At 47.9% G+C, this 16,760-nt stretch overlaps 1 protein-coding gene across 1 annotated transcript in view; it reads right to left on the bottom strand.

The window, feature by feature from the left end:
- Positions 1-552: 552 nt before the first annotated feature.
- PLXNA3 (plexin A3) overlaps positions 553-16,760 on the bottom strand; it is a 111,196-nt gene continuing 94,988 nt past the window's right edge. The window contains exons 22-32 of the mRNA XM_077284197.1: positions 12,617-12,873; positions 12,109-12,175; positions 11,841-11,987; positions 11,594-11,753; positions 5,950-6,053; positions 5,761-5,857; positions 5,487-5,677; positions 5,227-5,396; positions 4,888-5,100; positions 4,635-4,785; positions 553-3,799 (exon numbers count right to left, since the gene is read on the bottom strand). Coding sequence (XP_077140312.1) covers positions 3,704-3,799; positions 4,635-4,785; positions 4,888-5,100; positions 5,227-5,396; positions 5,487-5,677; positions 5,761-5,857; positions 5,950-6,053; positions 11,594-11,753; positions 11,841-11,987; positions 12,109-12,175; positions 12,617-12,873 — 1,653 coding nt within the window. The 3' untranslated portion in view covers positions 553-3,703. The remainder of the gene's footprint in view (positions 3,800-4,634; positions 4,786-4,887; positions 5,101-5,226; positions 5,397-5,486; positions 5,678-5,760; positions 5,858-5,949; positions 6,054-11,593; positions 11,754-11,840; positions 11,988-12,108; positions 12,176-12,616; positions 12,874-16,760) is intronic.

Here is a 16,760-nt window from a genome sequence, read left to right as displayed (position 1 = left end):
GAATATAACTACTATAATACCACCCCTATGTACAAGAATATAACTTCTATAATACTGCTCCGATGTCCAAGAATATAACTACTATAATACTGCTCCTATGTACAAGAATATATCTACTATAATAGTGCCCCCGATGTACAAGAATATAACTACTATAATACTGCCCCCTATGTACAAGAATATAACTGCTATAATACTACCCCCTATGTACAAGAAGCACTACTATAATACTGCCCCTATGTACAAAAATCACTACTATAATACTGCTCCTATGTATAAGAATATAACTACTATAATACTGCCCCTATGTACAAGAATATAACTACTATAATACTGCCCCTATATACAAGAATATAACTACTATAATACTGCTCCTATGTACAAGAATATAACTACTATAATACTGCCTCCTATGTACAAGAATATAACTACTATAATACTGCCCCTATGTATGAGAATATAAACCATGTAATAGGTGAGAGAAATCAGGAAATGTAGTAGGGTTGATGTCGCTTGGAACAGCAGGAACAGATGAGAAAACATCAAGAACAATTCAGTTTTTAAAATCATTTATTTTGAAAAAAAAAAAAATAAAAACAAGAAAATAAAAAAACAAAATTCATCATTAAATAAAACCGCCATGCTCACAGTATCGGATCCGCTGCCACCGTAGACATAAAGTGCTGATAAAATACTGTGGACCCTGCACGTGTCATGGTGTCACCTCTGCTCAGATCCCATGGGGTGGAGTATGTTACTAAGGCACCTAAATCCCTTCATTCAGTGGTGGAGATTTTAACCCCTTGGATGCTGGACAAGAAAAAAAAAACAACATCTCAACAGGTCACCATTCCTTGGGGCAGGAAATGGCAGGGATTGTGAAGGGGGTTGTATGTGGGATGAGGAGGGAGGACGGAGGGGCGGACACAGGACAGTGGCACAGATTTACAAAATATATATATATGCTTCTTCATATTTACACACTGTCACACCGCGGGAACCTTGCACGTGTGGGGTATCGTCAGGTAGGGGCACACACACCACGCACGCCCACGCTACTATGGAATGTTTCCAGTTTGGCAAAGAAGAACATTGGCAGTCACGTGCCCATTACCTGGAGAGGGCAGGGGGCACTCAGGTATCCAAGCCTGATGACTGGCATGAGAGTAGAAGGATGCACACAGCCATGCCAGGGACACAGGAGCCTGGTAACATCAGTGGCAGGGAATCATGCAGCATGGCACGGGGCACAAGATTAATGGCCTGGCACTCAGAGTGCCCCTGACTGTGCAGAACCAAACACACCCGCCGGGAGCAGCAGTGGGCAGAGGAAGCGAAGGGAGGGTAACTAAGAAGCAATGAGATGCCAGCGTGTGGTTAGTTATTGCTTTCTAGTATATGCTTTGGTTTGGGTCCCCAATAAAAAAGAAAAGCGCCCGCAAGTGATCCGCTGGCAGGGGATTTATTCCCACAGAGGGGCAGGTCACATACAGTGAAGAGACTCCGCCATGTAACCCCTCACACCATGGGGGTGTTCAGGTCAGAATGCCAGGAGAAGAGAAGGGGTGATGACATCAGAATGCCAGGAGGAGAGAGGGGTGATGACATCAGAATGCCAGGAGGAGAGAGGGGTGATGACATCAGAATGCCAGGAGAAGAGAAGGGGTGATGACATCAGAATGCCAGGCGGAGAGGAGGAGTGATCACGTCAGAATGCCAGGAGGAGAGAAGGGGTGATGACATCAGAATGCCAGAGAAGGGGTGATCACGTCAGAATGCCAAGAGAAGAGAAGGAGTGTTCCGGTCAGAATGCCAGGAGGAGAGAAAGGGTGATAACATCAGAATGCCAGGAGAGAAGAGGTGATGACATCAGAATGCCAGGAGAGAAGGGGTGATGACATCAGAATGCCAGAGAAGGGGTGATCACGTCAGAATGCCAGGAGAGAAGGGGTGATGACATCAGAATGCCAGGAGAGAAGGGGTGATCATGTCAGAATGCCAGGAGGAGAGAAGGGGTGATGACATCAGAATGACAGAAGAAGAGAAGGAGTGTTCCGGTCAGAATGTCAGGAGGAAAGAAGGGGTGATGACATCAGAATGCCAAGAGGAGAGAAGGGGTGATGACATCAGAATGCCAGGGGGAAAGAAGGGGTTTTGACATCAGAATGCCAGGCGGAGAGAAGGAGTGATCACGTCAGAATGCCAGGAGGAGAGAAGGGGTGATCACGTCAGAATGGCAGGAGGAGAGAAGGGGTGATCACGTCAGAATGCCAGGAGGAGAGGAGTGATCACGTCAGAATGCCAGGAGAAAAGAAGGGGTGATAACGTCAGAATGCCTGGAAGAGGGACGGTGTGATCACGTCAGAATGCCTGGAAGAGGGACCGTGTGAGCACGTCAGAATGCCAGGAGGAGAGAAGGGGTGATCAGGTCAGAATGCCAGGAGGAGGGACAGGGGTAAATGTATCATTATCAGGGTCCCCAGCGTCAGTCACACCCCAGCAGTGACAGACAGCACATTGCACACAGCCTCGCACGGCTCACACTCTGCAGCGCAGGAGGAGACAGGAATAAATTAAATAAATTAAATTAAATATAAAAACCAAGGTCTAGATACCAGAGCCTGGAGTGAGCGCAGTGCCCAGCGTGTGCCCGCCGCACAGACGGGGGTGAGGGAGGGCGCAGTGTGCTCCCAGAAAGTGAAGGGTTAAATCAGGAGACAGAGCCCAAAAATGATAAAATCTATATAAAAATTCGGTCTATTGCCTGGAGCCAAAGCATCGGTGTGACCCTGCACCACGTGTCCGGACTCCAGTCTTTCCACAGGACAAGATTTACAATGGGGCGTAGGAGGGTGAGATGTGGGAATGGCCGGGCGCCGCTCACATCCATGACAGAACTGACACCGCATGGCACAAATCGCATTAACAAAACGGGGCCCCTCCTACCTAAGAAACCTAATCTGGGGATCCCCTCGTTTCACATCACAGATATGTAGTAGCTCCACCTGCTCTCCACAAAAGTCTGGGGGATGCACTGAAAACACATATGAGGAGCAGCAATAAACTGGGGAGAGGGTACAATAGTGCAGTGAGATTATTAGTGGATCATCACAAACACAGGGGCGGGGGAGGGGGCAGGCGTCCCTCTGAGTCATATGGCTTCACTTTACCAAATCAGTCATGTCCTCCCTGTGTACAGGCTCCTGATCGGCGAGGGAGTCCAGGGACGAGAGGGGTGGTAGTAGGTGAGGACACTGTCCCTTTAAGGAGTTTGCAGAGCTTGAAACGCTGTTGTGCACACCAACACCACCCAGTGGTCAGCAAGGAGTATTACAGCAAAGTGCAGTCTCCGCTCTGCTCTCCCAAGCACAAGGCACTGAAAGACGGGCACCTTGTCACACGGACGAAGAAGAAAGATGAGGCATGGGCATGCCATGGGACGGCGCTGTGCCATGGCTGGTGAAGATCTGCTGTTAGCCTGGGTAAAGGTTCAGGCGCTGGTCACACAGGTCCCATCGGTGGCCCGCGTTGAGTCTCTGCGGCAGTGCCATAGCTTTGCACATCTGCCCGTCACCCCTCCAAGTCACCTTGCAGTAATGGTGGCCTCCAGTTGGGCCCCTACCTATCGGTCTCTGATTCCTCTTGGGGTCCTGGGGAGTTAAGGTTGAGAGGGTAGAAGGGACAGAGGGGAGATTCACGCGATTCAGCTGTTACTGGAGACCATGTTAATGACTTGTTCCAGCTTCTGCCGCAGTTTGTGTTTCCGGCAGTAAGAATCGCGATCCAGAGCGGTGAGGATCTAAGAGGACAGAGATGAGAAGCCATTACTACCCCGCACACGCGGCTCGCCTATCTGTAGTCTTGGGGGCCCCTCTGGCTGCACTACAATGGGGCACCAACCTATATCTGCATAGGATGTGGAGATGTCACCACTCAACCAGTTGCTAGACCGCTGCAGCCTGTGACTGACAGCAGCAATCAGATGACTTGGGTATATTTTTCTAATGATACAATGCTCAGAGTCAGCTGACTGCTGCAGTCAATCACAGGCCAGAGCAGTCCGGTGGCCAGTCATGTCTTGTACCAGCACAGAGCACCCTACACTGGATCCAGGGAGTGCTGGAAGGTGAGTTTATTATTATTTTTTACATATCTGAACCCCTAGGGAAAGTTTCCTCCTTACTCCAACAACCCCTTTAAAGGTGGCGATCAGAAACCCTCACTGTTCAGGTGATACCTGGAGCCATTAACAGCACAGCTCCATACACCAAGCAATAGCCATTCTTGGGTACTGCAGCTTAGCCATTACTGAAGTGAATGGGAGCAGAGCTGCAGTACTGAGAACGGCCACTACACTGTTTCGGCACAGTACACTGTGGACGCTGCAGACAGCTGGGAGCCGGGCGTGGGACCTACACTGATCTCATATTGATGACCTAGCCTAAGGAAAGGTGATCAATATCCAAGTACTGGACAGCCCCTTTAAGACTCTTATTGCTTGGATATGGCATCAGTGCTTTGCTCGATGGGGGTCCAAGCACAGTGCCATTGGCCATCTTCGAAGGTCCATTGACGTCAATGGCCAACCATAATTTAACCCTCTCTTCTCCTTCACCCGTCTGACAACCTCTCACCTCTTCCCTGTATTTGTTCACATAGAAGAAGAGCTCGCTGAGAGCACTGAGAGAGTTGAACTCGTTGGCGTGCAGACGGGATTGCTCCACCAGGTAGGCATCCATGTCCTGGTCGCTAATTGCAGGCATCTTGTTGATGTCTCTGTAATATCTGTGCAGGAATAGAAAAGGGAAAGTGACTGGGATGCAATACCAGATTGGGCCCAGAGAGGCGCTGCAGAGACCCCTACCATGTACCCGACCCTCCGCTCACCGCTCCACCCAGGTCTTGTAATTGGGGATGTCCTTGGCGTACAGCAGCTTGTTACTCGGTGAGTCCTTCCCGAGCCGATGTTCAGAGGTGGAGCAGGAGTCCATGAAAGTTTGGGCCACCACGGACAGGCAGGCGTCTGTGATGCTGCTCTTGTGGATGTCGAAGACGAACTGTGGGTTCTTTATTACGTTCACCCAGAAACGAAGTGGCAAGCTAGAAAGGGGTTAAAAAAGGAGGATGGAATGTGCTGCGGTTTAGGAGGTGGGGGGGATTTTCAGGCATTCCTATACCCCCCACTGCAGCATCTGAGTGCTGCGTGGCCTCTTGTGCGCCATTTACCAGTTACTTTTCCACGTGTGCCGGACGTCCGGGTCCGTGATCTGCCTCCGATCAGCTTGTTCGTCTAAAAAGTCAAACATGTACTTGATGGCGAGCGGGAGAGCGCTGCCCCTGTGCGCTGTGCTGAACACCGTCTCAAACAGGTCGTCCACAAACTTCTGCAGAGTTCCCTGTAGGGGGTGGTAGAGGACCAGAATCAGCCACTGTTGCCAGCATGTGCCCTCCGCAGCCACTGCCGCCGTCCCAAGCGTCGCTCTCACCTTTGTGGCCAGTAATCGGGTAAGGTAGATCTCTGATACCATCTTGCTGCCGCGGTCACCCTCCTTATGGTCCGTGTGGTCGTGATTTTTTACGAGATGCCACAGTTTTGTGCCGGTTTCTTGGTCAGGCGTGATCATCGGGGCACGTGAGCGCAGGCTATCAGGGCTGCTGGAGGTGCGGAGCAAGCTCTCTGAAAAAGGAAGGTGACGTCAGGTATATGGCGTATACCAGATCCCGCTATGGTGATGTGCCGATGCCAGCTCCGATACCTACCATACCGACTGAGTGAGCGGGTGAAGGTGAATGAGTTGGTGATGTTGTATGCGGACACCTGCTTGGGGATCAGAGCCACGGTGGACCCGTCTGTGACCTTATAGGACAGAAGTACAAGATATGGCGGTCAGTGGAAAAGCAAGGGCACCGCCTGGTCAGGCAGATGGAAGTCGAGCGCGACGTCCTCACCTGATAGTGTGCCAGCGTGTTCAGCCTCTTCCAATCAAACTCTATTTTGGTGGTGACATCCTCATCCTGAAGGACGATGCGGGTGATGCGGCCCTGACGCCACTCTGCAAACAGAAGAGACACCTCTATCGTCAGATCTACAGTGGGGGCGGAAAGTATTAATTTTTCACTCTGTTTCATTGCAGCCATTTGGTAAATTCAAAAAAGTTAATTTTTTTCTGATTAATGTACACTCTGCACCCCATCTTGACTGAAACCCCCCCAGAAATGTAGAAATGTTTGCATATTTATTAAAAAAGAAAAACTGAAATATCACATGGTCATAAGTATTCAGTCCCTTTGCTCAGTAGTGAGTAGAAACACCCTTTTGAGCTAGTACAGGCATGAGTCTTCTTGGGAATGATGTAACAGGTTTTTCACACCTGGATTTGGGGATCCTCTGCCATTCTTCCTTGCAGATCCTCTCCAGTTCCGTCAGGTTGGATGGTGAACGTTGGTGGGCAGCCATTTTCAGGTCTCTCCAGAGATGCTCAATGGGGTTTAGGTCAAGGCTCTGGCTGGGCCAGTCAAGAATGGTCACAGAGTTGATGGGAAGCCACTCCTTTGTTATTTTAGCTGTGTGCTTAGGGTCATTGTCTTGTTGGAAGGTGAACCTTCAGCCAAGTCTGAGGTCCAGAGCACTCTGGAATAGGTTTTCATCCAGGATATCTCTGTACTTGGTCGCATTCATGTTTCCTTCAATGACAACCAGTCATCCTGTCCATGCAGCTGAAAAACACCCCCATAGCATGATGCTGCCACCACCATGTTTCACTGTTGGGATTGTATTGGGCAGGTGATGAGCAGTGCCTGGTTTTCTCCACACATACTGCTTAGAATTATCACCAAAAAGGTCTATCTTTGTCTCATCAGACCAGAGAATCTTATCTCCCATAGTCTGGGAGTCCTTCATGTGTTTTTTAGCAAACTCAATGCAGGCTTTCATATGTCTTGCACTGAGGAGAGGCTTCCGTCAGGCCACTCTGCCATAAAGGCCCGACTGGTGGAGGGCTGCACCGATAGTTGACCTTGTGGAACTTTCTCACATCTCCCTACTGCATCTCTGAAGCTCAGCCACAGTGATCTTGGGGCTCTTCTCCCACAATTGCTCAGTTTGGCTGGAGGCCAGGTCTAGGAAGACTTCTGGTGGTCCCAAACTTCTTCCATTTAAGGATTATGGAGGCCACTGTGCTCTTAGGAACCTTGAGTAGTGCAGAAATTCTGCTGCAACCTTGGCCAGATGTATGCCTTGCCACAATTCTGTCTCTGGGCTCCTTGGCCAGTTCCTTTGACCTCATGATTCTCATTTGGTCTGACATGCACTGTGAGGTCTTACATAGACAGGTGTGCGCCTTTCCAAATCAAGTCCTATCAGTTTAATTAAACACATCTGGATTCCAATGAAGGAGTAGAACCATCTCAAGGAGGATCACAAGGAATGTGACTTAAATAGGAGTGTCTGAGCAAAGGGTCTGAATACTTATGACTATGTGATATTTCAGTTTTTCGGTTTTATTAAATTTGCAAAAATTTCTACATTTGTTTTTTTTTCAGTCAAGATGGGGCGCAGAGTGAACATTAACCCCTTAAGCCCCAAGGGTGGTTTGCATATTAATGACCGGGCCAATTTTTACAATTCTGACCACTGTCTCTTTGTGAGGTTATAACTCTGGAACGCTTCAACGGATCCTAGTGATTCTGACACTGTTTTCTCGTGACATATTGTACTTCATGATAGTGGTAAAATTTATTCGATATAACTTGCGTTTATTTGTGAAAAAAACGGAAATTTGGCGAAAATTTTGAAAATTTTGCAATTTTCCAACTTTGAATTTTTATGCCCTTAAATCACAGAGATATTTCACATAAAATAATTAATAAGTAACATTTCCCACATGTCTACTTTACATCAGCACAATTCTGGAACCAACATTTTTTTTTGTTAGGGAGTTATAAGGGTTAAAAGTTGACCAGCAATTTCTCATTTTTACAACACCAATATTTTTTAGGGACCACATCACATTTGAAGTCATTTTGAGGGGTCTATATGATAGAAAATAACCAAGTGTGACACCATTCTAAAAACTGCACCCCTCAAGGGTGCTCAAAACCACATTCAAGAAGTTTATTAACCTTTCAGGTGTTTTACAGGAATTTTTGGAATGTTTAAAAAAAAAAAATGAACATTTAACTTTTTTTTTTTTCACAAAAAATTTACTTCAGCTCCAATTTGTTTTATTTTATCAAGGGTAACAGGAGAAAATGGACCCCAAAAGTTGTTGTACAATTTGTTCTGAGTACGCTGATACCCCATATGTGGGTGTAAACCACTGTTTGGGTGCATGGCAGAGCTCGGAAGGGAAGGAGTGCCATTTGACTTTTCAATGCAAAATTGACTGGAATTGAGATGGGACACCATGTCACGTTTGGAGAGCCCCTGATGTGCCTAAACATTGAAACCCCTCACAAGTGACACCATTTTGGAAAGTAGACCCCCTAAGGAACTTATCTAGATGTGTTTTGACACCCTTGAACCCCCAAGTGTTTCACTACAGTTTATAACGCAGAGCCGTGAAAATAAAAATTCTTTTTTTTTTTTTCCACAAAAATTATTTTCTAGGCCCCTGTTTTGTATTTTTCCAAGGGTAACAAGAGAAATTGGACCCCAAAAGTTGTTGTCCAAATTGTCCCGAGTACGCTGATACCCCATATGTGGGGGGGGGAACCACCATTTGGGCGCATGGCAGAGCTCGGAAGGGAAGGAGCGCCATTTGGAATGCAGACTTAGATGGATTGGTCTGCAGGCGTCACGTTGCATTTGCAGAGCCCCTGATGTACAGTAGAAATCCCCCACAAGTGACCCCATATTAGAAACTAGACCCCCAAGGAACTTATCTAGATGTGTTGTGAGAACTTTGAACCCCTAAGTGTTTCACTACAGTTTATAACGCAGTCGTGAAAATAAAAATTAATTTTTTTCCCACAAAAATGTTTTTTTAGCCCCCCAAATTTTTATTTTCCCAAGGGTAACAAGAGAAATTGGAGACCAATTGTTTTTGTCCAATTTGTCCTGAGTATGCTGATACCCCATATGTTGGGGTAAACCCCTGTTTTGGCGCACGGGAGAGCTCGGAAGGGAAGGAGCACTGTTTTACTTTTTCAACGCAGAATTGGCTGGAATTGAGATCAGATGCCATGTCGCGTTTCGAGAGCCCTGATGTGCCTAATCAGTGGAAACCCCCAATTCTAACTGAAACCCTATCCCAAACACACCCCTAACCCTAGTCCCAACCATAACCCTAACCACACCCCTAACCCTGACACACCCCTAACCCTAATCCCAACCGTAAATGTAATCCAAACCCTAACTTTAGCCCCAACCCTAACTTTAGCCCCAACCCTAGCCCCAACCCTAACCCCAACCCTAGCCTCAACCCTAGCCCTAGCCCTAACCCTAACCCTAGTGGGAAAATGGAAATAAATACATTTTTTTGTTTCCCTAACTAAGGGGGTGATGAAGGGGGGTTTGATTTACTTTTATAGCGGGTTTGTTAGCGGATTTTTATGATTGGCAGCTGTCACACACTAAAAGACGCTTTTTATTGCAAAAAATATTTTTTGCGTTCCCACATTTTGAGACCTATAATTTTTCCATATTTTGGTCCACAGAGTCATGTGAGGTCTTGTTTTTTGCGGTGACGTTTTTATTGGTACCATTTTTGGGCATGTGACATTTTTTGATCACTTTTTATTCCGATTTTTGTGAGGCAGAATGACCAAAAACCAGCTATTAATGAAAATTTTTTTTTTTTTTGGGGGGGGGGGGGGGGGGGAGAAGGCATTTATACCGTTCCACGTTTGGTAAAATGGATAATTAAAGCAGTTTTATTCTTCGGGTCAGTGCGATTACAGCGATCCCTCATTTACATAATTGTTTTATGTTTTGGCGCTTTTATACGATAAAAACTATTTTATAGAAAAAATAATTATATTTGAATCGCTTTATTCCGAGGACTATATTTTTTTTAGTTTTTGCTGATGATGCTGTTTGGCGGCTCGTTTTTTGCGGGACAAGATGACGCATTCAGCGGTACCATGGATACTTATATCCGTCTTTTTGTTTGCGTGTTATTCCACTTTTTGTTCGGCGGTATGATAATAAAGCGTTGTTTTTTGCCTCTTTTTTTTCTTACAGTGTTCACTGAAGGGGTTAAACTAGTGGGACAGTTTTATAGGTCGGGTCGTTATGGACGCGGCGATACTAAATATGTGTACTTTTATTTATTTTTTTTATTTAGATAAAGAAATGTATTTATGGGAACAATATATATATTTTTTTCTTTATTTAGGGGTTTTTTTTTTTTTTATACACATTTAAATTTATTTTTTTTATTGTAACTTTTTTACTTTGTCCCAGGGGAGACATCACTGTATAGTGACAGATCGCTGATCTGACACTTTGCAGAACACTGTGTCAGATCAGCGATCTGACGTGCCCTGCTCCTGGCTTACCAGCGCCTGCTCTGAGCAGGCACTTGGTAAGCCACCTCCCTGCAGGACCCGGAAGTAGCCCCGCGGCCATTTTGGATCCGGGGCCTGCAGGGAGGAGACGCTCGGTACAAGGTGAGCACATCGCCTTGTACCGATCGTCTCAGGGAAGCACGCAGGGAGCCCCCTCCCTGCGCGATGCTTCCCTGTACCACCGGAACACTGCGATCATGTTTGATCGCAGTGTGCCGGGGTTAATGTGCCGGGGGTGGTCCGTGACCGCTCTTGGCACATAGTGCCGGATGTCAGCTGCGATAGTCAGCTGACACCCGGCCGCGATCAGCCACGCTCCCCCCGTGAGCATGGACGATCGCATATGACGTACTATCCCGTCACTGGGAATTAAGTCTTAGGTCACCTTGATGGGATAGTACGTCATATGGGATTAAGGGGTTAATGTGAAAAAATGAACTTTGAACTTTTTTGAATTTACCAAATGGCTGCAATGAAACAGAGTGAAAAATTTAAAGGGGTCTGAATACTTTCTGTACCCACTGTAAAATCTAGCACCTCCTGCTGCTATGGCCTCACCCCAGTACAAGAAATCATGGCCCCAGACCTGCAGCCTGGCCACAGCCATCAGAGAGGAGCGGGGAAGAGCTCCAGCAGTGGGCAGAATGGGCAATCTGCACACCCCATACACAGCAAGCAGCGAAACTCTGCATATCTCATATACAGCAAAAAGTGATACTCTGCAGGAACAGCTAACAAGACTCGACGTATACTGGGAATGCCCTATACAAGCTGCCGTATACCTGGAATACTCCACAAGACCCTCCTTATACCTGGAACTCTCCACAAGGCCTGCCGTATACTGGGAACACCCCACACAAGCTGTTTGAGAGATGCTCTGACCCAGTCATCCCCACATTATAATATAGCCCTTGTCCGCCCATTTTCCAGCTTCTATCGCAGCACTGACTGCTCAGTTGCTGCCTGACATACTCCATCCCCGCCAGGCTCGGAGATATTCTGACTGCTCAGTTGCTGCCTGACATACTCCATCCCCTCCAGGCTCAGAGATAATCAGTGGACTGATATACAGCGATGTCCTCACCTAGGTCCATGTCTTCTGCCTTTGGCCTCTGGGTGTAGGAGATTCCCTTATACACTGCATCCAGCAGCTTGTCCTTCACCTGAGTGACTGTATCGCAGTTCAGGACCTTAACGGGGATCTCAGTGCCGTTCTCACTGTCTGGACAGATGCAACTCAGGGTCTGCAAAGGAAAAGAAGGCAATCATAGCAATGCCAGGCATGGTGACGGGACAGGAGACTCCGCAGGGGTCAGGTACCGTGCACTAACCAGGACTTTGTAGTCAATCTGCTGCCGGATGAGCTTGTCCTCACTTAGTGAGTAGCGCGCCTCCCCGGTGATGGCGTCTATAGGTCCCTTCTCCATCTGTTGCTTTATGGCGCAGAAAAGCATGAAGAGCGGCTCTCCAGCACATTCCTAGGAAGTAAAGTTGCATATACCATCTCTAGTGCCAATCTGTACAGTCTGGTGGTGCCCGGCACAAACGGCGTGACCGGTGACAGCAGGGTAGTGTCATGCATCAGCTCGATTTCCTCACCTTCAGGAACTTATACAACAGGAAAGTAAACCAATTCGTCAGCATCTTCTCCGCTACAGACTCCGTCCTACAAAGATGTATGCAGATATTAATCCTTGTGCTCTATGAATGTGGTAAGTGCATGTGTTCTTTCTCCCCAATACAGCGCCACACCTGTTCACAGGTTGTCTCTGCACCATTGAAGTTAATTGGGCTGAGCTGCAGTACCACAGACTACCTGGAAAAGATGTGGTGCTGTTGTTGGAACAAAGCAGCAGTGCTTTTCTAATACTTGACAAGCTATTTAAAGGGGTTCTGTGATGGATGTGACAGATGGGGAAAAAGAATGGCAAGATGGGACAGCTGCAATTGCAATGCCAACAGGGTTTTGGGTTTAATGCTGTAAACACGAGTGACGGTCCGATTTCTGGGAATACAGACCAAAAGTTGTGAAGCAACAGGCCCCTATCAATCAGATGAGTCAATCCCTGGCCAGCAGCGGCTTCAGACCCCCAGTGCCGTATCTCACCTGCGCAGTAATAGTTTGGGGTGGTTCTTGCTCTCCAGGTTCTTCTCTATTAAGTCACTGAGCAGCTGCTTCAGCAGGACGGTAGCGTACTCCATGCGGCCCTGGAGGGACACCATGACCAGCGAGGCCACGTTCCCCCGATCCCGCATGGAGAAGCTGCGCTGGTTTTCCAGGGTGTGAATGAAGGTCAGCAGGAAGGTTTTATTATTTAGGAGCTGTCCGAAGAGTCTCAGCGCTTTCTCCACATTGGGAGGGATCTGAACAATATAAAAATGACACAAAGCAGGTGAAATAGGGATTTTTGTGTTACTCACCGTAAAATCCTTTTCTCCGAAACGCTCATTGGGGGGACACAGGACTGTGGGTGTATGCTTCTGCCGCCAGGAGGCTGACACTAAGTAAACGTGAAAAAAAGTTAGCTCCTCCTCCGTCGTATACACCCTGACACTGGCTACTGGAGACTCCAGTTCGGTGCAAAAGCAGTAGGAGCACAAAACACGGAAAATAATATAACCGCATAAATACAGAAAACTTATGTCTAGAAAAAGTCCTACTGACTGACAAAATCAGATATAGCAAAAGCAGCCATTAGGCTACCAGGGAGGGAGCTGTGTCCCCCAATGAGCGTCTCGGAGAAAAGGATTTTACGGTGAGTAACACAAAAATCCCTATTTCTCCTTCGCCTCATTGGGGGACACAGGACTGTGGGATGTCCTAAAGCAGTCCCTGGAAGGGAAATTAACTCACCAGTAAAAATTTTTATTTATTTATTTATTTTTCAAATAATGGTTGTCTTCTAAAAGTGTCACCGCTGCTTGAAGAATCCTTCTACCCAGACTTGCATCTGCAGAGATCTGGGAGTGGACATTATAATATTTGACAAAAGTATGCAAACTAGACCAGGTTGCAGCTTTGCAAACCTGTTCTGCTGAGGCCTGGTGCCGAATCGCCCAGGAAGCCCCCACTGCTCTGATAGGCTTCCTGAATGGCCGCACGTATCCACCTGGCCAGGGTAGATTTTGAGGCCGCGCATCCCTTCCTGCGACCTTCCGGAAGGACAAACAGAGCATCCGTCTGGCGGAAAGGAGCCGTTCGGGAAATGTATGTCCTCAGAGCTCTCACTAGGTCCAACGTATGGAGAGCTTTTTCTACACGGTGCGTAGGTGCTGGACAAAAAGAGGGAAGAACTATATCCTCATTAATGTGGAAAGAGGAAACAACCTTTGGAAGAAAGGAAGGTGCTGGTTTGAGCACTACCTTGTCCTGATGAAAACAAAGAAAGGGAGTACGACAGGAGAGGGCTGCCAGCTCTGATACCCACTAAAAATACGACTTTCCAAGAAAGGAAGGTCAAGGAAATATCTTGAAGAGGCTCAAAAGGAGCTTCCTGCAATGCCCTTAAGACCAAATTAAGGTCCCAAGCTTCCAAAGGAGTCTTATAAGGAGGGACCTTATGAGCGACTCCCAGGAAAAAAGTCCTGACCTGACAGTTAGTAGCAATCCTGCGCTGAAAAAGGACCGATAGGGCCGAAATCTGCCTCTTAAGAGTACTTGGAGCAAGCCCTGAATCCAGGCCCGCTTGGAGAAAGGCTAGAATATTTGGGACGGAGAAACGCAAAGGAGGCAGCCAGCGCTCTCTACACCAAGAGAGGAAAACTTTCCAAGTGTGATGATAAATTCTGGCCGAAACGGGTTTATGTGCACTGATCATGGTATCTGCTACCTCTTGGGAGAATCCTGCCTGAGTTAAAACCCAAGATTCAACGGCCAGGCTGTCAAACGTAAGACCTCTAAGTTCTGGTGGTAGATCGGCCCTTGAGATAGAAGATCCGGCCGATCGGGGAGCCGCTATGGAACCCCGGTGAGAAGCTGTACCAGGTTCGCATACCAGGTCCGACGCGGCCAATCCGGGGCGATTAGAATAGTAGGTACTCCTTCTGACTTGATCTTCTTGATAACCCTCGCGAGTAGCGCCAGAGGAGGGAACAGATAAGAGATGGAACTGGTTCCAAGTTAGTACCAGCGCATCCACGGCGATTGCCTGTGGGTCTCGGTACCGGGAGACAAACCTGGGTACCTTGGCATTCCCCCTGGACACCCTTAGATCCACGTCCGGGGTCCCCCATAGAAGGCATGTCTGCTGAAATACTCCAGGATGGAGAGACCATTCCCCGGACGCTAGACCCTGACGGTTTAGGAAATCTACCGCCCAGTTTTCTGCGCCCGGAATGTGGACTGCTGAAATCACAGATTTCTCTCGGCCCAGAACAGTATTTGTCTTACCTCCTGCATGGCTGCCTTGCTGCGGGTGCCCCCTTGATGATTTATGTATGCCACGGCTGTGGCATTGTCCGATTGAATTCGGACAGGGCGACCCGCCAGAAGATGGTGAAAATGCTGCAAGGCTAGTCGAACCGCCCGAATCTCTAAGAGATTGATGGGGAGATCTGATTCCAGAGGAGACCAGCGCCCCTGAGCTGTGTGGTGAAAAAACACTGCTCCCCAACCCAGGGGGTGAGCTGTTTAGCCACCATGAGAAAGCCTGTCTGACCTGGGGAGACAACCGAAATCTGCGGTTGAGGGAGAGAGGATTCTTGTTCCATACTACTAGGATTGCCTGTTGGAGAGGTCGAAGATGAAGCTGTGCGAATGGTACTGCTTCTATAGTCGCAACCATCCTTCCTAACACCCTCATGCAAGACCGTATCGTATGAGGGTACGGTTGCTGAAGGTTCCTCACTTCCCGCCGAAGGGCTAGGACCTTGTCCCGGGGAAGGATTGATAGGTCTTGAGAGGTATCGAAAATCATGCCTAGAAATAAGATCCTCCGAGAAGGTTGTAAGGATGACTTTCTTAAATTTACTAGCCAACCCAAACGAGCAAGGGTGTCCAGAGTAATGCTGACATTTTCCTTGCAAGCTTGAAAGGTCGGCCCCTTGATCAGGAGATCGTCCAGATATGGCAAGACTACTATGCCTCGGGAGTGCAGAATGGACACCACAGATGACATGACTTTCGTGAACACCCTGGGGGCGGAAGCCAGCCCGAAGGGTAAAGCTGTGAACTGGAAATGTAGGTTGTTTAAAGCAAACCTGAGAAACCTTTGATGAGGAGGAAAGATGGGAATATGTAGGTAGGCATCCTGAATGTCTATTGAAGCCAAGAACTCTCCCTTTTCCATTGAAGCAATCACTGACCGAAGGATTCCATCCGAAAGTGACGAACACGGACAAACCTGTTTAAGAGTTTCAGATCTAGGATAGGCCTTACTGTTCCATCCTTTTTGGGTACTACAAAAAGATTTGAATAAAACCCTTGAAACCTTTCCTCCTTTGGAACAGGAGAAATGACTCCGCTGAGACGAAGGGACTCTATGGAATTGAACAGGTCTTGTCGGTGGGACTCGGACCTGGGGAGACGGGATAGGAAGAACCGGGGAGGAGGCTGACGGACCAGCTCTATCTTGTAACCTGAAAATATGAGCTCTCCCACCCACCGGTCGTGGATTACTTGAAGCCAGACCTGGCGAAACAAAAGTAGACGTCTGCCTACTCTGTTGGGAGGCACTCCGAGGAGGCCTCCAGTCACTTGGCGGAAAACCTTTGAGTCCTAGCTCCTCTGGATCTAGTTGACTGGGAACGCATTCTTCCCCCCTGATTGGCCGTATAAGAGACCCGAACGTCTCGGTCCTGATTGGGTCGACCCTGCGCAGCAGAGTCTGATGATGGGGCCCACCTAGCATTGCGAAAGGGTCTGAAACGGGCCTGAAATTGGCGACGAAAAGGCTGTCTAATCTTCTGCTGGGGCAGGAACTTACTCTTCCCTCCTGTGGAGTCAGAGATCAGCTGATCCAGCTTCTCTCCGAATAAGCGACCCCCCTGATACGGTAGGGTTGTAAGAGACTTTTTAGAGGTAGAGTCTGCCCGCCATGTTCTTAACCAGAGGGCCCTTTTAATAGCGATAGCGTTAGCAGCAGCCGAAGAGGCACAGTCTGCGGCATCTAAGGATGCATTGATCAGATAGCTACCAGCAAGAGCTATCTGAGATGACATTTCCGCCAAAGCTGCTGGTAAATCACCTTCTTGAAGAGCCTTTGTTAAAGACTCTGACCAAGACATCATAGCCTTAGCAACTATGAAGCCTA

The sequence above is a fragment of the Ranitomeya variabilis genome, chromosome 2, assembly GCF_051348905.1.
Source record: "Ranitomeya variabilis isolate aRanVar5 chromosome 2, aRanVar5.hap1, whole genome shotgun sequence".
NCBI lineage: Eukaryota > Metazoa > Chordata > Amphibia > Anura > Dendrobatidae > Ranitomeya > Ranitomeya variabilis.
The sequence above is the reverse complement of the archived record's forward strand: the minus strand, read 5'-3'. Positions and strand labels throughout refer to the sequence as shown.